This window comes from Branchiostoma lanceolatum, chromosome 6 (genome assembly GCF_035083965.1).
Source record: "Branchiostoma lanceolatum isolate klBraLanc5 chromosome 6, klBraLanc5.hap2, whole genome shotgun sequence".
In the NCBI taxonomy this organism is placed as follows: domain Eukaryota; kingdom Metazoa; phylum Chordata; class Leptocardii; order Amphioxiformes; family Branchiostomatidae; genus Branchiostoma; species Branchiostoma lanceolatum.
The window spans coordinates 22,262,064-22,289,054 of record NC_089727.1 but is presented as its reverse complement, the minus strand read 5'-3'; the positions used below and the strand labels follow the sequence as shown (position 1 = coordinate 22,289,054).

General features: G+C 38.1%; 1 protein-coding gene across 1 annotated transcript; it reads right to left on the bottom strand.

The window, feature by feature from the left end:
* Positions 1 to 927: 927 nt before the first annotated feature.
* On the bottom strand, positions 928 to 25,945 carry LOC136437614 (apolipoprotein(a)-like). The gene is made up of 11 exons (XM_066432238.1): positions 25,819 to 25,945; positions 24,708 to 25,012; positions 23,960 to 24,047; positions 12,921 to 13,112; positions 10,588 to 10,845; positions 8,687 to 8,935; positions 8,117 to 8,233; positions 7,381 to 7,638; positions 3,991 to 4,268; positions 3,648 to 3,714; positions 928 to 1,181 (listed from the first exon to the last, which is right to left on the bottom strand). Exons 1-11 carry the CDS (start codon positions 25,943 to 25,945, stop codon positions 928 to 930), a joined length of 2,193 nt encoding a protein of 730 aa, XP_066288335.1.
* Between the last annotated feature and the right edge of the window lie 1,046 nt (positions 25,946 to 26,991).

The window sequence follows — 26,991 nt, the reverse complement described above, 5'->3', positions numbered from 1 at the left end:
CCAATGATCGCATTGGCCTCCGGACGACCTAACGAGGGCTTTGAGAGTGAGATCAAACTTTTTCGTTTTAGGCATGGCCAGCGTCGCCCCTTCCGCCTCACATGACTTCTGTGCGTCCCAAAAAGACTTCCTGGTGGGAACGAGACGGATGCAGGCCCCTACGAGTGGCATGTAGCCATCCTGGCAGGCGCCATTTTGTTTGTGCTTGTCATCTGAAACGATGTTACGTTCATGCAATTGTTACTTTACCCCGAGGGAGGTTCTGACTGTGTTTCGTAGATGCCCAATATACACTATGTAGTGTTGCTATTCTTCCTCATTGTTGGTATTCTATCTGTCAGCATGAAATAGTTGCAAAGTAGTATTTTCTTCTTTTGTTTAGGTATCCCTAACTACATTTTATTGATACGTAAGGTAATTATAAGGAGCGGATGTAGTAGTGAATATCCGTGTGTTAGCTTTGTTGAAATGGGCCGAACTTTCCACTTTCGGCGCTTTGCCACTAACCTGGTTTCAGCCAATCAGAGAATAACCTAAAAGTTGTCTTCAGGTACCAAATAAGGCTAACTTACTAATATTCATAACAAAGGGCAAGGCAGCTGGCATATATATATATATATACTTCGTAGGACAAAGGGGATTCGATAGTCCTTTCAGTGTGCAAGGTTGTTTATCAGGTACAGAATTGAAGATCTGTCGTATCTGTGCCTAAAGAGACTATTTTCCTCTCTCATAACGAAAATGTTGCACGCTGCGCCCGAAGTCAGCCATGTCGGAAAATTTTAATCGGAACGCTGATTGGGTTGTACACCAAAAGGCAAGCTCATTGGTATAATTAAGCAAGAGTTGAAATGTACGGCCATTTCAACAGAGCTATACGCTACCACACGGGCTAAATAGACCGCTGCACACTAGAAAGTTACAGAATCAGACCTTACCACATGCTGGTATGTTACACAGCTCCCATCTCGTGCTGGGATCCGTGGTGAAGCACCAGATTTCGGTAAAGTCGGCAGTCTTCCGGCAGTAGTTCTCCTCCAGTTCGGGTGGAGGAAATCCATATTTAGTCATGTAATCGTGTTCATGGGGTGTCTGACTGTCCCAGCGCTGGCATGTCTTGCCCGTCACGGTCACAGAGACTGTTCCTCGGTAGGATGTCCAATCTCCCACCTTGCATGATTCTGGTAGGTGAAATGAGTAAGATGAAAGTACCAAGCATGCAACATGTCATAACTTGAATAACAACTATGTTGCTGATAAAATTGTAACGCTTAATACAAAATATATGTAAACACGAAAGGCAATACAACGTATTGCCATGGCGACGATTGAGTTGCTATATGTAAGTGGTGTTTATGATCAATATTTTTAAGCTATGTTTGGACACATTGCAACTCATAAGGTGCCAGGCCGCGTGGCTAATGGTTAAAATGTGTCTATTTATTTTTGGACAGCCATTTGACATTTGACATTATGAATTTTCCACTAATCTATTCAGAGTTCCATTCTGGGAATTTTTCTAGCAGTCAAGAGGAGTAACACACCGGTGACGGTAATTTCTATACAGATCGAAACGAGCGGTCAAGGAAACGGGAGATCAGGAATACAATCTTTCCCCCCAGTGCAATAGGCATGACTTTCCCTAAATCCCGAAAAAGAAAAAGAGTTCTTCTCTAGCACAAAAGACTTTGGATTTCTCGTTACGTCGCAGCCGGTGGCAATTTGACAAGTCCCGTGGGAGTCCATCAGAGCGGAGGAAACGGCTGGAGGCTGATCAGACCTCCCATGGAATGTATATGGCCTCCGTCGGTCAGTATTGACCATGGTAAAATCCTAGTTCACAACAGCCCTACAGCATCGACTATGGCTAAACAGCCCTATACGAGAATGGCAGTCTCTGCCACAAAAATCACATCTGTACGTTGACTCAGTTCTGTTGCAAAGCTCTTTTCTGCGGATCCATGGAATATTTGACTAGTTACTACTACGCGTGCTAGTAACATTCCAGGCATACCAACCCGGTATAGCTGGGATTAACGGAATTCTTAGGAACTAAATACATAATATAACTGTCATTAAAGTACAGGACTTTGACATGGTATTCAGGTTCACATTGATAAGAAACAACGATATTTTTTTGTCATTTTTCTATTCGTGATATTTCTACGTCATGTACAGATGGCGTCTTAATTTAAATCATTTGCATTTAGAATAATGTGTTATTCTCTGACCTATTGAACGCTGTTTCAGGAGCTAAGATGATACATGATTAACGACTAAAATTTTGCGTACCTTTGTGGGGCGTAATTTTGTGGGTCGTTGAAGGTTCTTCCTTTGTAGTCCTCTGAACCTGGTCAAATCTTGTCCCTTCAGCAATATGTAAGAAAACCTGAAATCAATATATATGTTTCTTGTCAATTTCGAGGAAAAGCATTTCCAACTAGAGTTACACGACCTCATACCTTCATCAACTGATGTTAGCCTTTCCAGGTGACATATCATAAATGTTTCTCATTTATTATACAGATAAGAATATCATTGGCATAAATTGTCTTTCCATTGCCTTCTCTACCCGGAAGAACACAAGTTGTTCAAAGTATGAAAGTCTTATCTTAGCAAAGATGGCTACAGTTCCACATAAATCATGTAAATAATCATTATGTAAGTCGTTACTTAAACTATCTATTTTCCAAAAATCATGGCGATCCGTCAACACCTTCTTGAGTTATTAAATTTGAAACAAAGGCGGCTTCTGTAGTTTAAAACAATGCACTAGGAGGCCCAAACCTACATGACTTACTTTCCCTCCCAAGAAATATCAGGCACATAAAAAACGTTACCATTGCATATTTAGAGCAAGAGATATCAAAACAGGGAGTTCAGCTGCACTACCATTGAAGATTGCTAGAGGATCCGAAAGCTAACAATTTTGCAGTCTTACCAAGCCCTACACACCTACCAAATATGAAAACAATCTATCTAGCCACTCTCTAGTTATCATGTACACAGACACACATTCTCTCTTAAAAGCATCACACACACACACAGAACCACACACACACACAGCAGTCATAAATTGAATATAGAGACGTACGGGCAGTATTATAATGTATGGCAATAACTATCAAAAATGATACAAAATAGAGGTATAGTATAAAACTTAACATCGTAATTACTAATACAATCCAATAAGGGGCTAGCATACATCTTTGATATAGTGGTTAGTTTGGGTTCAAAGATATACTTAAAACAGTCAGTTGCATCGAGACTCTTAAAATCTTATGTATACATTTGAAAATTGTGAATAAGTTACAACGTGAAACATCATATCATGACAAAGTGAAATTCATATTCAAATTGCATTTGGCAACTTGGGCGATACCATTGGTCAGAGGCTACATTATAATATCTGCCCGTCTCTATATTCAATTTATGACTGCTGATTCTTAACCGAGTTATCGCTTTACGACTTTTGAACATCTATTTTTACCTAGTGCATTTCAACTTTAGAAGAAGTCAACAGGACCTTAGAGAACTTCTTACTTTAGCTGCAGTTGCCGTCGTAAATGTCTTCGGTGCACTGGTTTGCGGAAACATCTTTGTTTCCGGATTCGAATCCGTCGAAGACACATTAGCAGTCGTCTCACCATCAGCCGTCATCCATGTAGGCAAAGCTGTGGAATTGGTTGAATCTGCCGTCACAGTGATGTAGGGCTGTTCAAGATATAGAGATATTAGAATACAAGCAATTTCTACTTAAAGAATAAGATAATGAATGTAAGGTTGACAGGTTTCCGTACTTTGTAAGGCAACATATAACTGGCTAAGACTCCTAATTCATAAGCACTATTATTAGCAAGAAGGGTTCTTTGTTAAGGAATGGAAATGCTATTTTTGCTTTCCAGCTGTATCATTGTTTTTTTTATAAAAAAGGGGAAACATAATTTTGGTGGTATAAACTCGACATTGAATTCAAAGTAGAAGACTTACCGAGAAGGTTTCATTTTTGTTTTCCAGTGTGGGACCGACATTGGTGGCGGGAGCTGGTGACACTGGTCGGCTTGAAGTATCACTCCGCTCCAGAGAACTGTTGAATGAGGGAGGGTGAGCCTCTTGCATGGTCGTGGAATATGTGATGAGAGCAGCTGCTGCACCAAAGACGGTTGCTACTGTTGCGGCAATGATGACGAAGAGGAGCAGAGAGGTATGATGAGACTTCAGGTTGAATCTTGCGGGAAATCCACGATTGTCTGCACCGTCGGTGCTATCTATGAGCAGACAATATTCCACATCCTTCTATGATTACTGCCGTCTCAATCTTCTCAAGAGCTATACAGAACTTTGTATAACTTTTCTTTAACTTCTCTACTTTCTTTTCCAAGTTTAAGAGCTCATACACTTGAGCTGTGGTCAAAGACCCCGAATGCTTTAATTGGTTCTTTTCTCCAATCTAAACCTAAGATCTTTTAATCATTTCACCCACGAACCTATCCACATAGCCTGCATTTTGATTTCATTAAGTTGAGGTCCGGCTATTTTCCTAATTCAGTTATAAATTCTACAGCATTTACTATTGAATGTTTGTTTGCTACAATTAATGTCATGTCCTCACCTACCTGGCTTATCTTTTTTGTTCACTACCCTCATTATGTGTAAATCAAATCTCATCTATGTTTTAGATCTACATTTCCTTATCTTAGTGGCCATAATTTCTGTCACGAATACAAACAGCAAACATAATAAAGGGCAACCCTGTCTTATACCTCGGTTTAATTTTATGGGTTCTGATATCCAGCCATTATTCAATATATTGCAGCATGTATCCATACATAGTATTTCTATGAATGCTGGGTCAAAATCAAATATGTGAAGGGTTTTGTACATAAAATCTAAGAATAATAAAGCTCAAGTATTTCGTTCACGTTTAACATAAAATATATGTCATTTGTGATTATCATGATTCTTATATTCTGTCTTTTGATATATGCTGTTTGACTTTGGTATATAAGCTTTGGAATAACCTTTTTACTCTTTTTACTAGGGTAAAGGCTATCATTTTGTAGTCACTTTAGAAGGCTTATGGGTCTCCAATTCTACAAAATGTATTGTTCCTTTTTCGTCTGTGAACTGCAGTTTGTTAAATTCAGTATGTTCTGATCCTGATTGACCATCAAAATAATATATATATTGAGCTAAAATCTAAAATTGTCCTTGACATTTGTTAAAGTCTAATTTCTTTATTGTGTGGATTGTATCATTTTAGATTTTGTAAATCTGTAAAAGAGATTGAAATTACTAGCTACAGTCATTGGCTGAGTTCTTCGAGAATGCTTGATATATACCAAATATTGAATGTTCTTTGAAATGGAACAATTGCAACTACAATGTACATTATGTCGATTTCAGTATGATACATGTACTGACCCCAATTGATAAGTTAAATGATATATTTAGTTTAAAACTGCTCCCTGTCATTTTTTATAGTGACTGTCTTGTTTCTTGATTTTCCATATAGCTGCGTGTACCAGTGATATCATATATGTGGAGTCCTGATAACCCCCATACATATCCTTTTTAACTATTGACCACTTCATAATTGCACATACTTTTAGTAGGTAATTCACTGATTAACGTCTTAGAAAGCAACTGTAAAATGTGTAAAACAAGCTTAATCTACGTTTTAAGTATCCTTATTTCCCCCATATAGAGCCCACATCAACATTTCTAATTTGTGATCTGTCCAGGGCAGATAATGCCCCTTAAAAATGACTAAAATTCAAATAGATGAAAATTCTGCTTTCATTGGATCTGGCAACCCCCTAGTACACCCTCTGAATTTTAATGCTTCACCTTCAACTTTTGGTAGGTAAAACTAGAGAACCCATGCTACATAGAAATATAAAATTTATGATCGTATCGTAATCAGAATTGTCAGGGTAGCCATTGCAATTTTAGTAATTTTCAGCCATAAATTGTTGGATTTTTGAGGGTCTTGGAGGGGGGTCCCAGAACGCCATAACGAAAAATAGCTGGAGGGTTTCAATTATATGGCTGTTCATTGTTTCACATACCTATCACACATACAAAGTTTGAGCCGATTTGGCCGACCCCCATCTTCCCACCTCTGCCTGGTTTTCTCATGCAATGACTCTTAATACTTTCAGAAGAACTGTTCTTTGTGAATAAGCTAATCTTCTGTTATGATAAACCTCTTAAAGCTTTAATGTACTAGGGGCCCTTATATATATATATATATACAAAAAATGTTAGAAAAAAAGAAGAAATTCAAAAGAAAGTCTATAAGGTCCTGGGGCTAGTTATTTTTCATTTCATTTAGGACTTGCTGCGCATTCTTTCAAGGTAATTGATTTACCTTAAACATTTATCTCATAATCTGTAAGTATATCATATATGTTAAAAAGATATTCATTACTTTTATTTCGATTTCATTTTTATATACATTATCAGGCTTAATAGCATCTATGCCAGAAAGGCCAAAATTTCATGTTGATTATATATGTCCTTGTCTTCCTACTTTAGTATATCAATGTTAGATTTGGTTAAGTTTTTCCTTGTTATGTTAAGAAAACAAATTGTGTATTTCTCCCCTCCTTTAATTCATTTTGTTCTAGACCTTATGTACGCTCCTCTGGCCCTGGTTACATATACTTTGTAAAGCTGCAGTTTTGCCTTTTCTAGTTAATTTGTAGCTACTAGACCTAGCATACTATATACATTTTCTATAAGTTCAGGTTGCTTTTTTATTGTGGTGGTTAAATAATTTCTTTCTGTCTGCCTTTAATGGTTCTCTTCTTACAATATGAAAGGGGGAACTCGCTGATCATTACATAGCATAATTCCAAAAGTAAACAATGAAGCAAGTCAGCTTCTTCTGTTATTTTGCTTTAAATTAGATTTCAATCCCATTACAATACTGTCATTAAGAATTTCAGTGTTTAGTTTCTAATATTTGGGGTCTCTATCCTTTTCTATGTTATGTAATTTAAGGGAAATTACTAGGCGTAATGTTACATTTGACTGAACTAACCATGGATTTTGAGATGTTTTTTGTGTTACCTATTATCAAATATAAGATACGAGCTCGTATGATTCACGTACACAGGTTTTCCTTTTAGAAGGAACTTTTTCAAAGAAAGCTATCTTTCTTAAAATGTCAAAAGTACTGTTAAGTTATTAACATGTCATGCTATTCGAAGAGGGTGTGGAACGTCGTCGCTTTAATTGACCTATAGATAAAAAAACGAACACAGATTAACATGAAAAATAGATATCTTAGAACACTGTCCTTAAATTGCTCATGCAATTTCTTCTTGGTAAAGATGTTAAATGGTACAATAAGCAAACAAACAAAACGCCTACCTCCGTCGTCTTGTTGTAACACACCTTGCGCGTACATCGGGTTCTCGAACAAGGAGGAACCACTGCAGCCCACCTTGTCTGCACTGGCTGCCGTCGGCTGTCCATCGTATTTACTTTGGACACCAGTTTCTGGTAGGTTGTCGGTCTCATCTCTGTCAATGTAGTGGTACAAATGGTTGTTGGGATAGTCATGGCAGTCACTGGTGCCAGGGGATTCTTCTTTGGTTTCTCCGACTTTAGGGTGAACTGTTGACGGTACTGCGTCAGAAAACAATTTATCCCATTAATAAAGACTGGGTGTTACATTTTGAATCGCCACTTATTGTGTCTAACAACATTAAGTCCTGTTATATCTGTTGAGAGCTTATATTTATTGTAGATGCAAATCTTGGCCTGTTCCATAAGGTGTTATGTTGAACAACATGTATATTTTGTGACAGTTGATAGTAGAGAATCATAATTTCCAAACTCAAAATAAAACTTCCTTTAGGACGGCACCAACGTTATAAACAATTATGAAAACCTCAAAATGTGCAACAGTGTAATAGCAAATTAAATTGATTCGCCATAAGAAATGCCCAAGAAAGATGTACTAAAAATCCCATTTTAAAACGAAAACATTCTAAATCCGTCTTAACAAACTTAACATTGTAAAGAAATTCTGGTTTGATTTTGGTGATGATTAGTTACACGCAAAACTAACACGACGAACTTCCGTCGCCTTGTAGTAACATACCCGTTGCGTACATCGGGTTCTCAAACAAGCCGGCACCGTTACAGCTCATTTTGTCTGCATCTTCTTCCGTTGGCTGTCCCTCTTGGGCACTTTGGTCACTAGCCTGTCGTGAGTTCTCTATGACAACAACAGCGTAGTAACCAATTAAGAAATCCCCATAATGTGCAACAATGCTGTACCAAATAAAAGCTATTTAACAAGTAGGCAAGAAAAAGGTAGAAAAAAATATTGTTATAGAAACTATTTAACAAAGAAGTAGCCAAGAAAAAGGTAGAAAAAATTCATTTATAGAAGTTCCTCCAAAGTAATCCTAAATCACATGAACAGAAAACACTTTAAAATAACTGATCTTAAAGTGGCTTAATGTGAGAGATAATCGGTCACGAGCAAACCCATAAAATCAAGTCCTGACACTTTATCCCAATAAAATTAAGTAATATTGCTCTTCTTTTATTTATTTATTTATTTATTAATCTTCAGTTAGCAGTGTAACCCTTACATTACATGACATTCTAATTCCTTTGAGGTAGAAGTGGTAAACAGTACAAGAATGCTAATGATAAAACCTACTTCCATCGTCTTGTTGTAACACACGCTGCGCGTACATCGAGTTCTCCACCAAGCCGGCCCCGCTGCAGCCCATCGTGTCTGCATCTTCTGCCGCTTTCTGGTCCCCGTGTGGACTTTGGTCATCAGACTGTCGTTGGTTGCTGATTTCACCATTGTCAATATTTTGGCACACGTTGTTGTTGTGGAACTCACCGGTGTCAGGGGATTCCTCTCTGGTTTCTTCGCTTTTGGGGTAAATTGCTGACACTTCTGCGTCACAAATGAGATTTGCATATCAAGAGTAACTGGGTGTTACGCTTAAAAGCGCCACTAAAACGTGTCTAAAACATGGCCTGTATATAAAGATATCATGTAAAACTAAATCATTGCTTTGATACATTTACTAGTACACAATAATACTTTCCTAACTGCCGATAAAGAATGTTATCTTTCAAGACAACAGAGTAATAACAAATTAACATTTAAATACCCCAGTGGAATCCATTAAGGACCAATGGGTATGTTTTAAAGTATCTTTTGAAAATTCTAGATTCGAAAAGAATTCCTTCGATGACTTAATCAGCAAACGTCTACTTCGACCTTTTCTATTTTCTTTCAATCTATTTTGAGGCGTTAGCCGAAAATACTGTTAAACGGATGCTTACATATTTGGTTTGGTCGGCTGGTTCAACCAACGCTATGTGTCTACAACCCGGGATCCTGGAAACCAAGTCGTTAATATCTTTGTCATGTCTGATTTAATTTATGGTATTTACGGTATGGAAATCTTTTTGCTTTAAAACACCCATTTAACTTATAAGATGCCTTCGTCTTGCGAACAGGATATCGTAGCTTCAAAACCAAGGTTTGGGATTTTTCTTTTCTTTTCAAACATCCGTTCTATGTACCAGTTGATCATCACCATCAGAGGGCGTCAAAAGCCGAATTGCCAGGCCTATTTTTATGATTGCATTGTAGATTCTGGCCTTGTCGCAAATTAATTTCTTGTTTTCCTTCAAGATAGTATTGTGATACTTTTATTTTCATATCATATCATTGAATTTGGAAACCTCAATTAGCACAATACTGGGTGTTTCTAGGCTCCTTTGCAGGCCTCCCGGGCGGCGCCGTTTTTTTTTCTTTTAGGGAGCGCTGATTTGCGATTTCCGACTTATCAGGGCAAAGTTATTTGGCATCAGTCAGCACCTGAATGCGCTCCCGGACAGTGTGGTCCGAGACTTTAGCACACGGGGCCTTCAATCCTTCAAGACCCGTGCGCATCGCTACCTCTTACAAAAGCAAGAACACTTGGCAGCTGTGAACCGCTGATTGGTCACTGGACGGGATTGCTATAGTGATTTTCTGTCTAGTGACTATTGTTCACATCAGCATGTTATAGAAAAAAAAATCAGCTTGGAGCACAATCTTCCGCATGTTTCGTGTAGGGTTGATTTACAAACACCATATTTGAATTTTTAAAAAATGTTCTGCCAAGAACTTACTGCCAAGAACTTACTCGTTGTACTTAAGGTGTATCTGAGACAATAATCTAGATATAAGGGGTTTACAAAAAGTGTTGACAATAAGCAAAACAGGTAATGTCCAGATACAAACGCGATCAGGCAAGACACACGTACACGTACACAAAACACACACACACACACACACACACACACACACACACACACACACACACACACACACACACACACACACACACACGCAGTTACACGCAATTACACACACTAACATGTGCGCGCGCACGCACACAAGCGCGCATGCTCCATCCACACCGTTGCACGTGCACTAACACACGTGCATGTACACATCTCGCCCCTACACATTCTGTCCTAATACTGCTCTTCTCATTTCTTCGTGGTAGAAATGGTGAATGGTACAATAATTCAAACAATAAAACGTACTTCCGTCGTCTTGTTGTGACACATCCTTCCCGTACATCGGGTTCTCCAACACGCCGGCCCCACCGCAGCCCGCATTGTCTGCATCTTCTGTCGTTGACTGTCCGCCGTCTGAACGTTGGTCATTAGGCCGTCGTGAGTTGTTTATTTCATCTTTTTTGATATGTTGACACACGTCGTTTTCGGGATCGTCATGGAACTCACTGATGTCTCGGGATTCCTCTTTGGTTTCTTGATGTTTGGGGTAAATTGTCGACGGTTCTGCGTCACAAATTAGATTTTCTTATCAAGAGTAATTGGTAATGACACTAAACTGTATCCGACACCCTGTATGTAAAGATATCATATAAAACTAAATCTATGCCTTGGTAAATTTGATAGTCCAGAATCATACTTGCCAAACTCCTTACAAAGAATGTATTTTATCAAGACAACAGAATAATAACCAATTAACCCTTAAACACCTCAATACACCTCAATGAGATGTGTGAACCCCATGGGTATATTTTGAATCCCGTTTGAACATTGTTGATCCGAGAGAATCTCTTCAATGGTTTTATCATCTAACATCTTCTTTAACCTTTCCTAAATTGCTTTGCCCCAGAGATTGGCACAGTACTATAAAAGAACATAATAGAATTTGTGTTGAATCTGAGCAGAATTATTTAGACTCCGCCAAAGGTGAGGTTTAAAAAAGTTGATTTTATGGTTGTCCTCAATATGTATTCTTGGAAGCATAATTTCTAAAATATCATGCAGTTTGTTATCATTACAATATTTGTTTGGAAAGGCAAGGGGCAAAATGAAGCTCTTACAGTAAGTGCAAAATGTGGCCTTTCTAATATTTTTTATAGATTGTGATAGTGAGCACATTCGCACCTAAGCATATCAGACATTCATCTTATGTTAATAAGAAATGCACATCTATGTATAGTGGTCACCTTATAACTGTTAGGGCTCCGTTCGGTTATTTTCGTTTGAACTTTTAAGGGTGGGGTTTTAAGGATTGAGAAATAATAATTATGTGCAATAATATGTTACTAATTGGATACAAATCGCTAAAGAAATATCCAAAAAGAATTTTTCCTCTCCAATCAGTACAACTGACAGACATTTTCTGTTGAGACCAGAGACCGCTCCCTAACCATGAACCATGAAGTATGAACCATAAACAGCCTAAACTAAATAGCATTCTAAAGTGGTTGGGGCTCGAAATACTGGGTGCATGTGCACCTGTGTGCACCCAAAACTGGAGCTGTGCACCTAATGTTTGACGGTAGGTTTACCAGTGCACCTAGATATTTTTGTCGGTTAAAGGGTAGAGGTACTATTGTGCACTGGTATGCAAAATATTGAAGTATCTGAAAAAAATATAACCTTTGTTGCATTTTGTTTGATGCATTACTTGTTTTTGAAATTTCGAAGTTAGCTATAGAATAACAGATTGAAGTTCTTAAGAGTGTTTAACTTGAATACGTTTAGCTGACATTCAGCTTTATTTTATGTGGTGCACCCAGAATTCTTTATGTGGTGCACCCAAAATTCTTTCCGTGCACCTGATTTTTTTGGTTGAGTTCACCAGTGCACTTATTTCCATACATGAATTTCGAGCCCTGAGAAGTGTTGAGAAAAACATATATTGTGCAATACTGTAAATGCATTGAAAGACCCGTGGTTTTTACTTCGAGCTAAAGCGAAACTGGAGTGTTCGCGGTGATTTTAAGTTTTCCCCAGCCCTAGCGTCACATGCTGCTACAGTATTGGACAAACATGTTCGCGGTGGTTTTAAGTTGACGGTATAAAGATCGCCGCAAAAAACGTTAACATAAAACGACCGCGAACATTTCTGCATTCAGGGTAATACCTTTAGTTACCAAACAAAAACTTATCATTAAAGAATTATATATATATGAAAAAAATGTACAATTGACAGACATTTGCTGATGAAACCAGAAGCCTCCCCCTTTATTAACCATAAACAGTCTGAACACAATAACATTTCAAAGAAGTGATGATTAGTTATAAACATGCCAATCAGCTTCTGAAATTCTCACTATACATACTACTTCTGCTCCAGACAATTCACTTAAAAATTTTCTTGGCGATTACAAGTTACGAAATTAGTTTTATTGATCTTAGGAAAAAAATATGTTTTCAAAATGCTTCTCTGAATTCAATTTGCTTTTATCTTTTGTTAAACCTTTTTGATTGGTTTGGTAAACATCATATGACAGCATGCTACAAAGAAGACTACTCGTTTGGGTATGAGGGAGAGACGCAAACACACAGTACATCATTCTTGGCGAAGATAACAACAAAGTTTAAGTTAAAGTTACCTTGCATTTTGTCCTCTCCGTCTGGCCCGTAGGTCTTGTTGCCAACGATGCCTATATTCTCCAGTAGTTGGCTGTAGATCCCGAGTTTAGTTGGTGCTATCCGTTGGGTACCAGTCTGGCGTATTTCGTCGGCATGATGTTCCAAGTTGCTGTCCTGGTCTTCACAGTCACCTTTGGCCTCGATTTCTTTATCTGATGTGAAATATGAGAAGTAAAAATACAAAACCATTTATAAGTACATAACGTTTTCATCGAGGTAAGTTTTTACCAATGCTTGATAAGTAGAGTATGTTACTTTGATAACGCGTAGGAAAAAAATGTTGTGTTTCCGGTTACCCGACATATCCAGCTAAACCTTGGCAATTTTAGGGTCGACTTCTAGCATGAGATAGAAACAGAGTTCCGGTATTTCACACATTGAATACAACCATTATTACGCCAAAATAAAAATCAGGTGATAAAAATATAATGTAGATATTTACAAAGGAATAGCAATTTCAAATTATTTACACATCAGGTTACGAGACTTTGCAAAAAGTAACAAATTATTAGATGATACCAAATTTGGGTTCCGTAAAAGTTGTAGAACTTAAGATAATAAGTCAATTTTAAAATCTTTAATAGAAAAGTACACAAGAATCGAAGGTGAAAAACGATCTCTATGCTTTGTTGACACGAGGAAGGCATTTGCCAGTGGCTGGCGTGACGGGCTATAGACCGATCCCAAGGCCACGCCCCCTGTTCGATTTCGAACACCTCCGTCAAAAACAGGGTTTGACGGACCAAACATGGCTGCCGCGGCTAGGTTGAAAATAATGCCACTGACTTTGGTTTAGCTTTTGTGGCACTGAAACCCTTTCAGAGCGGGCCAAATAAGAATGCTATGTCTTCTTTGTTGAAGGCTGTATCCACCGGGCAGAGTTGTTTATGGAGGGGGTAGGTGTAGTTGCGGTGAGAGCGTAATGTTTCCGGTCAATATTACAGCGGTATGCGCCGCATAGCTTTCCCTTGTCGGTGGGCACCAGCGCCCAGTTCCTGACAAGCAGCCGATGCACGTGTAAAACAGGGTTCATATATCTATGACAGGGCTCCTACTGTATTGACTGCATGCATAACAACTGCATGGTATTTAGTAACTAAGAATTAAAACGCATCCTTTTACTTCCCTGTTCACTTTCAAGTTAACCAGTTTCACACACCAGTAACTGAAGATACGAAACTCTGCGCTAGCGGACTTTGTAGTAGTCAGCATGTGGTACAAGCTTCCTCTCCTTGAGTGCCCGATCTATTTTCTTTTTAAATTCGTTTTTGTTCTGAGCATGAATTCAACCAATACATTGGAAAGCCTGTCCCAGATATACGTACCCTGCTTTACACGTGCCATTTCTGCCCCGCCAACGCTGTTTTCGACGGAGGTGTTCTGAATAGAACAGGGGGTTCTATGGGTCTTCTATTCGTTCGATATGGTGTTCGACAGGATCGGTCTATTCTATCAGTTGTATCAATGTGGTATTGGAGGAAGTGTCTTTGATATTCTAAAATCCATGTACAAGGATTCAAATTATGCCGTTAGATTACTAATAGACAATGGGTTACCAAACTATTTTCCTTCCGTAGGCGGAGTAAGACAGGGATGTAATCTTAGTTCTTTTGTTATTCAATTTATTCATCAGTGACATATCAGAATGTTTTGAGCCAATCAGATGTGATCCTGCAGTCCTAACTTCAGGTTACCTCGCTCTGATATCATCGCCAAAACATGGGCTACAGCATTTCATTGACTGCCTAGAAAATCAGCGCAAGAAGTGGAAGCTATCTGTCAATGTTTCAAAAGCCAACTGAAGGTAGTTGTTTTCCCGCAAACGTTTTAAGAAGAAAAATAAAGACAATTTTCATATTTATTGCAAAGAAATAGAATTCACTAACAGCGATACCTACCCAGACAGTTCCTTAACATCTTGGAGTAAATTCAAAACTGCCAGACGTTTTTGAAAACCAAAGCAATGAGAGCGCTTTTAAATCTTAAGGCTCTCTTACTCCCAAAGAATGGCATTTCAATCCATCTCGGAAAAAATGATACATTCGTAACGCCCATGTTTATGCATGGTTCCAAAATCACATGCTTTGACCGTTCTTCCATAACGACAAAAATCATTACATCACATACTGGTAGCATCCGTGAATCTTCTCAAAATGTTTTTCCAATTTACTAAGGAAACTTGGTTTTCAACATAACATTCCGGCTGGCGACCATCAGAAAAAAAACACATCTTAAGCATTGGATAGCACTTATATTGTATGTTTTTAATGGAATACAGATAAGGAAATACCAATGCGTCATGCCAATAGTTAAACTCTACGAGAGACGGCTCCAAATCATAAACCTACACTAAAAAAAAATCAACATATTCCCGAATTTGACATCATCGACATGCGTTTCCAGAAATGGCTGTGAGGCCTACATGCCAAGGCCTCAAAGGATGGTGTCAGGGGAGGATTTGGCACTTTCTCAGTTGTCATGGGTGCAGAACTTGTGAACTAGTGGCATCGCGTAGTTAATTTACCCAACGATTCTCTACTTCGGGAGACATACAATACTGTTTTAGTCTCAGAACATCAGAACATGATTGGATTGTCAACGTCAAAAATTTACTTAACTACAACGGCTTTTTACATAAATGGCTGAACTCAAAGTCTTACCAAATAGATTCAATCACCACTCAATTACGACAACGTCGACAAGATCTTTATGTACAAAATTGACATTGCGCTATTCGAAAAAATCCCAAACTTTCCTTTCTTTCTACCTTGAACAAGTATTATAAGCAAGCAATTACCTTTCAACAATAAAGAGACTTTGCGTACGAAGGGCATCACGAAATTCATAATTGGCTGTCAGAAATCAAGAATAGAAACCAGGGGATTAAAAAAAAATCCTATCAAACAGAGGATTTGTCCATTTTGTCTAGAGATAATTGAAGACGAATTGAATATTCACCCTTTGATGGTTTGTCAGAAATATTCGGATGTACGTAATTCAGTATACACAAGACTGTCATCTTATATCCAAGAAGTAATCTCAATGGTCAATGGATCTAAATAGCATATTTAGATACATATTGGCATGTAACAACCGCTGCATTGTATACATAGGATAATATGTCAAAGAACGTCTAGACGTTAGAAATTTTCAATGATTGTAAAAGCTCATGATGCCCTGCTATATTCTTGTATCAGTTAGATTAGCCTTATAGAACTGTAGTTAAGTACCAGTAGATGCCATACTTTGTACCTTGTACAATTGTTGTGCACTAAGGTTATAAATATTAGTCACTTTCTTTCATTTGTGTGAATTATTACTCCTTTGCTCAACGATTACTACTTATGGTAATAAAGTTTTGTGAATTTATGATTTGATAAGTTTATATGAAGCAATTTCATTTGCAATTGCACCCTGATTTGTTGTGATTTGTAAGGGCTCTCTTGGAAACAAGTTACCAGCTGATAGCTAGTTGGATTGACTAGCTTGTAGAATCATAGATAAATGAATTAATTGATAGATAGTCTCTTGCTGCCGTAGTCATTAAAAAGAGCAGTAGTCTGTTACCTACCTGTTTCGACATCTTGGTGTGAAGGTGACGAAAGCTTTGATTTCGGTAAGGCAGGGAGGGGCCTTTCTCTACAACTTGCTTTCCTCATCGTCTTTCCAGCAATTGAGGACCCAGAATGGAGCTCACCTAGTCCTAGTTTGGGCGTTGCCCACGGAAGAAGAAATGACTTAAAAACTGTCAATAAAAATACTACGTTTGAAACAAACCCGAACGTAACTTTTGACAAAGAGTACAAGAATGGGAAAATGTGAAATGCACGTCTTAGATGGACGACGGAAGGTCACTTTACGAGTGAATTAGTAGTTGTCGCTGTACGTACGGGTGAAACAGCAGTTGCCGCTCTACGTTCGGGTGAAACAGCAGTTGCGACCGTTTGAAAATAAATTTAGGCACAGGATTGACGACGTAGCTAGACTAATAATAAGGCAAGGTCTCATGAATAGTTTATCACTTTCTGTTTGTTCTATGTGGTTATTATGAAAATGTTAGTGTTCTTTCAATCCACGTGTTGGTATCAAATGCAGTCATGGTGCTTTAACCCTCATCCGACCGATCATTTTTGCGACGAATCTGGCCGTATAGGGTCCAAATGGACCGCATTTCATACTGAAATGCTACATTCATTCGTCGGCATCTTATATCTTACTTCTCTACGCTTATAGGTAGCGTGCGTAGTCCAGGTAGCGTGCGTAGTGCAGTGGTTAGAATAAACTAGAAGCCACGAGTTCGATTCCGGCAGTGTCGCTCACCCGACATACACGCTAACGGAAAGGGTCGCAGTATTTAGGACGGGGTATTAAGCCGCGGTCCACATTGTGCTGGTCGAAAAGAGCAATGAACCTGTAAATACTGTACATAGTGTCTGTCTTATCTGTCAAGACCAGAGGAAGAATAGCTGGAAGATGAGCTAAGCTGGATCGAGATCACTATCTCTTTCTTTCCTATGCAACAATAACGTCTTGCTATAATAGCAATGATTACAATTTTTTTTCTGTTATTGGAGAGGAATTTCTTGTTTTATATTATGTTAAAAACAATGCAATCCGTTTGGGCCACAGTGCACGCAAACTTTATAGCATAACTTTAGAGACTACAGAAATGGGCCAATCTCGATAAAACTTTTTTAAAAGTTGTAAGACATGTACACAAATTTAAACAAACTCATGGACGGATTTTCTTCTCCGACAAAAATATTGATATTGGCACACATCAATCAATATACGCCTAGGGTCCAAACGGACCGCATACGGTTGGATGAGGTTCAAAACGTATGTCTTTTCACGATTTCATCGTCATGTTACATTTAAAAATGCTTACAAAAGCTGCAATGTTACATAATTCTTTGTTTATTTTTAGAGTACGTATACTTTGAGAACGTGGCTGGAAGAAAAACAGACACGAAAGACCTGCACAAAACATAATGTCAGTATTGCTGCAAACACCTTTTTCAGCAGTTAGTAAAAGATGAGCTAGGTATCAAACAAGTGATTTCTGGCAATCAAAGGTCTTCAGTTTGTTTTTAACTCTCACAACTGACCGCACCACGCTATTGATTCATCTTGAGGATCAAAGAATAGAACGTAAACGCTGCAGGTCTGGCATCTGCTTTGACTAGCAACAACTTTGATCATTATTTGTTTCTTGGGGAGAGAAACATTTCTTATTTTGGGAGAAATTAGTCTGCGTTACAGACGTGCACAGAAACGTCGCCATTGGTAAAATACTACTTTGGTCGTTTTTTTCTCTTACAGTGAATGACTACAAAAGACATTCAAACATTAAATCTAATCTTTTCCATCGTTTCTGTGGATCAAGTAATTCTTGTATGATCTAATTTTGACGAAGGACGATAAGCATGTGCCTGTCATACCCGCGAGAAGACAACTGTGAAAAGAAAGCACGCATATGGGAAAGGAAATAGTCTGTTGATAGTACTAGTGATTGCTTGATACTGACAAAAAGACACGTTGTAAAGAATATATTCAAGCTGTTTTGAAATAAATTTGTATATCAAAGTGCTGGCACCTCAGTGTGCGTACGCGACAATACTGATCCCGCCCATATCTGCGCGCGCGAGTCGCCCTTTATTTTACTCAGGTGTTAAAAATTCTAATCATTAATGTGAAAATTATATGATTCTAGTGCTTTTCATGCATGTAACATATCTCTTATTTCTGACAGTTTGAACACTAGCAGATACTAATAATGAGAATGGGGGACTAATTACCGTAATGAATGTGAAAGTGCCATATCTCCTTAGCGATAAAAAAAAGGAATCCGATACCTGCGATACGTGTAGATATAAAAGGTTAACATTACCATGCATAGACATGTAAATGTTGAAGAATGTGCATATTTCATGATGAAATGTAAACGATGAATTCTGCCAAATAAAGCGACTATTACACATATACCACGAAATGTAATATTGTTAGAGCAGACCACCATTTATAAAATATTACGCCAATATTTATTGCATCTTCATTACCATAAGTGAAACGTTGTCTGTTCTATCGTGGGTTTAAATCCTTTTCTTACTGTAGTCTATACCTTGATATGTAAGATTTTAGGACATTCTTGATTGCGGATGGATTCTGTTGCTACCGAAACTTGATTAAATTTGTAATATTTTCTTCTGACCTCGTTGGAACAATCTCGTGCATGGAATTTGTAAGAAAACTGAAGAGAAGCATTGCAGACAATTCAGATTTTTATTCTTCAAATTGTAGCATTTATCGTTGACATTCCACACAAATAACAGACTAAAACCATTATATTTTTATTAAAAAGGAAAGATTGTGGAAAGAAAGTTAGAGCAATCTTTAAATCTAAGACTACAAAAAAATGAATATCAAAAATGAGAAAATGGACGAATAGTCAATTGGATAAAATGTTTTAGACTTATCATCTATTAAATATTGCCATGTGTACAGGCTATTAACAAAAATGGACCCCCGTGGAAGCTGCAAAATGGTACCCTCTGAACTTGTTCGAACGGCTCCCGGGGTGTGGTATGGCGCAAAAACGACGGGACATTTATACATCAAGTGGGGAAGAGCAGTAAACTAAAAATCATTATTGCTTACCCCAAATCATTGTACAGCTAACTCCAAATCATTGTACAGCAATTGAGATTGCAGTATTTGATGTGTTTCTTAGTAGTATGTACCTTATAATAATAACTGTCCGTGAATGTGTGTATCGATACGACCACGCGTTTAACAGTTACAAACATGTAACTTAAATGTCTTACAAATTACGTAACGCTATGTGTCACAGGCCGCAGTTCACGTAATGTAAGTGGTGTTTCGTCGGATGCTGCCCACTTCAGTTTTGTCACGCGTTTTGTGCAGATTTAAGTTTATTTAGCCTAATAGCCCTTCGGACTACAAGCGGAGCTTTTGGCTATTTCTTTGATTTCCTTGATTTAACAAAAGATGCTCAAAATTGTCAAAAGATTTTGTTTCTGTCCTAAATTTAAGCCTTGTTGTGGTATAAAGGAAAGAGACCGGTCATTAAAGACATCTCAGAGATGGTACCTATTACTCCAGAACTCTGTTAAACAGTCGTTTCGTAGTGAACACAAGCCATTAAAATAACATCGGCATTTTTTTCACCCCCAAATATATATAATATATTGACAACTTTCATGTTGTGATTTTTTTTAGATATTTGTTATTTACATCACCTGGTCAAATTTTGTTGAAAACAAATGGATACGTCAAAAATCACGTGCACAAAACTGAAGTTGTCACTGGCCTTAAACTGCAGTCTGAGTTAACATATGCTGACAACTATATTTGTCAAACTTTTTCTCATATTCAAAACTTAGTTAAAAAGAATTGAAATAGCACATTCAGTAAAAATGGGACATTTTGACAAGTACTATTAGTGTCAATCATTGTACACATATTCAAAATTTAGATTTAAATTATATCTTTTAAATACCATAATCAGTGAAATAAGATAGGTTAATCATTGTTCCGACGGACAGTATGATATCGTGGGCACACGCGCAATTTGATGGCATTTTAAAGGGCCACACTGTAGTGAAATCAAAAATAGACAAAATATTGATAAGACAATCATGATAATGTATCGTAAATTATACACTGGTGATACAACCATTTACATAGTTGCTACTAACGTAATATAACATCATGACCTACAGACTACATTTTCAAAGAAAACTTTCGCTCATGCTAGAAATCATACAAAAGCAGCTGCAAAATGAGCATCGCATGCCTTAATCTTCAACAACAAAAATATGGACACTAATCTTATAGAAGTACATTCTAAAGTCATAAAAGAGTATGTCAATCTGTGACATTATACTGCTTTTGCATCGGAGAAAACGAAATTGCACCAAAAAAACACCCATGGGAAACAAAGGAATTGTTGTTTGTTTGCAATTATTATAAAACCAATAACAAACACCATTTTCTTTACCTTCCCGTGGGCGCTTTTTGGTGCATTTTTATTGGTTTTTCTGATGCACAAGCAGTATTATATCACAAATCAACAGTGTTTACAGAAAAAAAAAGTGGTTTGGTCAAGTTTGGACACAAAATCTGTGTTGAATATTTGCATCGATGGTTCGCAAGTGTTTATGACACAATTCAGTAAGTTGTACACAGATTATAAAGATAAGACAGTGTCATGGACTAATTTTGTCTTTTGAAAAATCAGAAGATGAAAATATAACGATCAAATTGTACCAGTGGCTGCAATATCAAAGGCAACATTACAAGTCTATATGCTTATTGCCCACAGTCAGCCATCTGTGGATGTGGATTTCTAAATGTCTATTGAGGAATCTTGGGATGGTCAAAAGACCCCAAGACCCCCCTTCCGATGTCATTCATATCAAATTAATATGGTTTAATGAATGTTCGAATTGAAATATATATAAACAAGAGTTCTACGACCTCATACCTTCAACAAATGATTTTAACCTTTATGAGTGTTTCTCATCAATCATAAATCATACCAGGTCTTCACCCAAATAACATAAGTTGTCCAAAGTATGAGCTTAACAAAGAAGCTTATGCTAACGTTTATCATCAATTATGCAAATGAGGTCCTTACTAGCATAATTTGATTCGATGGTGTTCACATTCACACAACTTCTTAATGCCACAAATGAAATTGCCGTTATTTACTAGTATGGAATTATAGAAGTTTCTCATGAATTATGCAAATTAGGCCTGCATTCCTCTCTTCCTCGGTTACTATCTATCAACATTCCTCTCTTCCTCGGTTACAAATGTCACATATTCGAAGTCATATCATGGAACACAGCGGGTTTTTAAAATTGCCTCATTGATTATGCAAATTAGACTCTGATTTGCATAATTATCATCCAATCATACAAGGCATCACGTAAGCTATCTACGTACCAAAAATCATGACCATCCATCAAGCCCATCTTGAGTTATAGTATTTTCTCATTAATTATGCAAATAGTTTGCATAGTTGATATCTATTGATATTTCTCTCTTCCTCAGTTACAGATGTCACATGTTTGAGAGTCTTATCAGGGAATTTGGCGGATGTAAAAACTTTCCTCATTAACTATGCAAATTAGATACTGATTTACATAATAAGTATCTAATCATGTACATCATCACTCAAGTTATCTACTTACCAAAAATCATGACCATCCATCAAGCCCATCTTGAGTTATTCTCTTTCAAAGCCTGAAGCAAAACATGCTCCTGCAGTTCCAAAAAAGCTGCTAAGGGACCCAAACCTATACCACTTACTTTCTGTCCAAAGAACTTTCTACCACTCAAAAATCAGTTCCATAGCATGTCCAGAAGACGAGATATCAAAGCAGGAAGTTCCGCTGCACTACCATAACAAGCCGCTAGGGGGCCCAAAATCTAAGCATTTTGGGGTTTTATCAAGACCTACCAACATACCAAATACCAAGACAATCCATCCTAGAATTCTTGACTTATCATGTTCACTAACAGACACACAGACACGTTCGGTAAAATAGAACCTTCTTGGTGAAGGTAATAACTATCAGACTACATTCTGTGATCCATATTACACCCACCCTTCATCAAATACTTCTTCAGCAATACATATCCATACTCTTAGTGCACATTTCCACACAACCTCCATGTAAACCATGCAATATGAGGTATACTAATTGATCGCCTCTTCCTACCCAGATATAACATGGTTAACTCACCTACCCTGAACACCGTCCTATCCCCATGCTGTGACACACGACTAATGACTGTTCTTCCTCATATAAGGCCGTGTATATCCGACTTTGGTCTCCCTCCACCATATTCTGACTGACAAGCCAATTTGTCACAGCAACTAGGGTTTCCTGCCTCCCACATGACAACTACCACCCCTACCACCCCTACCACTTATCCATGACCCCTCGAAACAACACCGCCATGCACGTCCCAGCTAGAACACATACTGGAGCATACAATATAACACATTTTTACACTTTTCTCGTTAATTATGCAAAGTACTTCGCCCAAAATCTAATCATCTTGAGATTTCCCACATACACACCGACGCTCCAAATACGACAACAAACCATCCAGGCGTTCTCGACTTATCGTGTTCACTAACAGACACACAGACAAGCATAAAAATAACCTTCATGACGAAGGTAAAAAAGGCAATTGATCCTTACGGCAAAAACGGGTATTATTGTATAGCAATACCCAAAATTCTTGTTTCTATCGCCTCACAGTGGCAAACACTTAACCCTCCTCCAACCGACACATTTTTTGCGACGAATTAGGCCGCATTGGGTCCGAGCGGACCTTATTCCGTTTATACTCATAAATATATTTGTTTTTTTGGGGGGGAATAAGTATGCATAAACTGTTACCATATTAAGCTCTTACGATTATTTTGACAAGTTCTGGCCTCAATAATTGATGCTTATTATCTCAATGTATGCCGAAAATGAGCAGAAACCGCATTAAAGAATTTATTTATACAACACTTTTCAAAAGGAGTCGGCGCCTAATGATTTTACAAAACAATAATATCGATTCCAAATCATACTGAAAGCATAAAAATGTGAATAAGAAATCAAAGAATATATGTGGATAATAAGGATTTGTTTATCATGCACCATAGTCTGTCACGTACACGTACATTGACTTATATTATGTACGGCCATTTTCATCACACAAATCTTTTTCTGTTTATTTCATTTATTACTGTTGTGATATTCTTTTTGTAATATATCAAGGATATTCTGAAATTTGAAAACACTTGAAAACGGCACTGACTTCACAAGTCCAGAATTAACGGAGAAGGTGTATTGACCAAAAACGTATTAACAGAAGCCGACGGTTACTGTCAACATTCTCCATAATTAGGCAGGAAGAGATTGACAGATGTACCGCTTTTTCTTAGAGCAGTCATCGTCGTCCCACATACTTGCACGATGCCCGTCTCTGGAATATCCTGCATACAAGTACTGAACACACTGTGATCCGTATCCATTTGGCTCGCCTGGGTTCCATCCCTTATGAAAAAGAAAAGCCGGTTTCAGATTACTTACGTAAGCTTTAAGCTAACAGGGTAATGTCAATTTTCTTCAGATTTCAAGATATACGAGCTTACCAAAGGCAATGTAGTAGCTACCGGGATCCTGTATTTGTAATTTTCTGCAATGAACGCGGTGCATAATACAATGCAATCTTGCGTGCAAATGTAGTTAGAATAACACTTATTCAAACATAAACTAACCAGAAGCTAACAAAGATAGTGATGAGGATAATTGTGGGTTCATAGAATATTGAAGAAAGGTATTTTCAGAGTCATGAATGATAACCCAAATGACATAGTTGCAGTTGCTGTTGTTCACCTTGTAGCGCCTAGTGACACACATAAACAAGTCATCAACTTTCCTTGTTGTTTCCCTAGCTAGGTATATTTTCAAAGAGATGTGTTGCTAGCCGATCGAAGACAAGAACCCCATTTTATGTCGGTTTCGAAAGACAGGGGCCCTTCCTTAGATTGAACCGGAGTCTCCCAGCTACCAACCGAATCTGAACTATTACCTTAATTTTAAGGTTGCTACCAGTCGAGCTATAGGAACATCTATAAAAAACAAACTTAGATAAGGGTTAAATGTACAAGGTAATCTCAAAACAAATGTTGTTTTTGTCAAGAGAACACAAACCTGGTAATCATAGGTCGCAAGACGTGACCCGTCCACCCATTTCCAATTTCCGAGGACATGCTTGTCAAAGCTGCCGTTCTCACACATACCGATCCAGTGATCTTTTTTGCCTCCGGTTGATCTGACCATGGCTCTCAGAATAAGATCAACCCTTTTCGTTTTAGGCATGGCCAGCGTCGCCCCTTCCGCCTCACAGGACTTCTGTGCGTCCCCAAAAGACTTCTTGATGGGAACGAGACGGATACAGGCCTCTCCGAGCGGTATGTAGCCATCCTTACAGGCACCATGTTGCTTGTGCTCGTCATCTGAAAAGGGTATGCAGGAGCTTATGCCACTGTTCATGCAATTTTTACTTTGCCCCGAGTTTTTTTTTGGGTTTATCTCTCTGTGTTTCGTCGAATACCAGTATAAACAATGTAGTGTTGCCATAATTACTGTGTTGGTATTCTGTTTGAGCTTGGAATGGTTTCAAAGCAGTATTTTCTATTTCTTTTTAGGTACTTTTAACTAGTTTTCAGGTATTTTGATTGATGTGTAAGATGTAATAGTGAATATGAGTAAAAGAAAAGAAAATTAATATTCATACTGAAGTTACCATTCTTCTACTTAGCGCCGCTGCGCGGCCTTCTTAGTCCGCGCGTTAGCTCTGCTAAAATTGGCCGACCTTTTCATTTTTGACACATGGTCACCAACATGCTCTCAGCCAATCAGGGAATAACATTAAAGTTCTATTCATATCCAAAATAAGGCAAGCTCATTAATATGCGTGACCAAGACGCCAAGCATACTATGTATAACGATGAAGGTTATACAGTCCTTTCTACGTCTTAAGTTATCAATCAATTGCAAGTATCGAATTTCAAATCTATTGCATCTGTGTCTAAATGACAACCACGGAATCACTGATACCGACCGACGATACGAAGAAACTTTCTTTCTCTCTCAAAATAAAAACGTTCACGCTGCACACAATTTATAACCAGCCATGTTGGAACATTTTAATCTGAAAGCTGATTTTTTTTAAAGACGAGCTCATTAATATTTGTAAGCAAAAGTTGAAAATTCCGCCTATGTTAACAGAGCAACCACACGGTAAAAAATCAGACCTTACCACATGCTGGGACGTTGCACAATTCCCATTTCGTGCTCGGATCCGTGGTGAGGCACCAAATTTCGAACCAGTTGGCAGTCTTCCGGCAGTAGTTCTCCTCCAGTCCAGATGAAGGGAATTTAGTCATGTAATCGTGTCCATGGGGTGTCTGACTGTCCCAGTGCTGGCATGTCTTGCCCGTTACGGTCACAGAGACTGTTCCTCGGTAGGATGCCCCATCTCCCACCTTGCATGATTCTAGTACATAGATCAAATGTGTAAGAACTAGAGTTCCACGACCTTATACCTTCGCCAAATGATATTGATTTTCACGACTGACTTGTAATAGATGTTTCTCATTGATAATGTTTCTCATTCATATGCCATTAATGAAGTATATCCGTTGATGATCTTGACTGCCTAAATAACACAAGTTTTATCTTAAGTTAGCAAAGTAGGCTATTGTAGGATTTTCTCAATTATGCAAATGCGGCCATGATTTGCATAATTTATGTTTGATGATGTTCACCTTTCATGAACTTCCAATGCCAAGTATCATGTTCATTGTCCTTTACAACTGATATTTACCATTATTTATTCGCCGAGAAGGTTATGCATAGGGTAGCGTTTGTGTGTAGTGGACCAGCATAACTCGAGAATGCATTGATGGATTGTCTTGGTATTTGGTTTGTTGGTAGGTTTCGATGAGACCTGAAAACGATTAGATTTTGGGCCCCCTAGCGGCTTCTTACGGTACTGCATTGGAACTTCCTGTTTTGATATCTCGTGTTTAGGACATGCTATGGTACCGATTTTTGACTGGTAGATAGATCTTTGGACAGAAAGTGGTATGGGTTTGGACTCACTAGCGGCTTTTTTGGAACTGCAGGAGCAGGTTTCGCATCTGACTTTGAAAGGGAATAACTCAATAAGAGCTTGGTGGATGGTAATGATTTTTGGTAAGTAGACAGGGTTTTGGGGTTGGGTGGCTATGCCACAGGGGTAAGTGAAGTGAAGTGTAGTTTACTGAAATATAGTGTTGTAACTTAGTTGTAGTTGGCTGTTTCCAGCATAAACCAACTCTGCCACAACCACTCTGTCACAACCCTGCCACTGAAAACCTCTCCTTACTCAAGACTCCTACATGGCCTCCTCGTGGCCAACCTGGTAACTTGGGATGGACGACCCAAGGCA

What these genes read in the sequence shown, in the direction of transcription:
- LOC136437614 (XM_066432238.1), bottom strand. Translation starts at nt 25,945, where the DNA reads ATGACTAAATTCCCTTCATCTGGACTGGAGGAGAACTACTGCCGGAAG. An exon ending in GTGCAACGTCCCAGCATGTG is followed by an intron (nt 25,013 to 25,818) that starts GTAAGGTCTGAT and finishes TACCCTTTTCAG; the next exon opens with ATGACGAGCACAAGCAACAT. An exon ending in ACAAAAATGAAACCTTCTCG is followed by an intron (nt 3,715 to 3,990) that starts GTAAGTCTTCTA and finishes TATCTTGAACAG; the next exon opens with CCCTACATCACTGTGACGGC.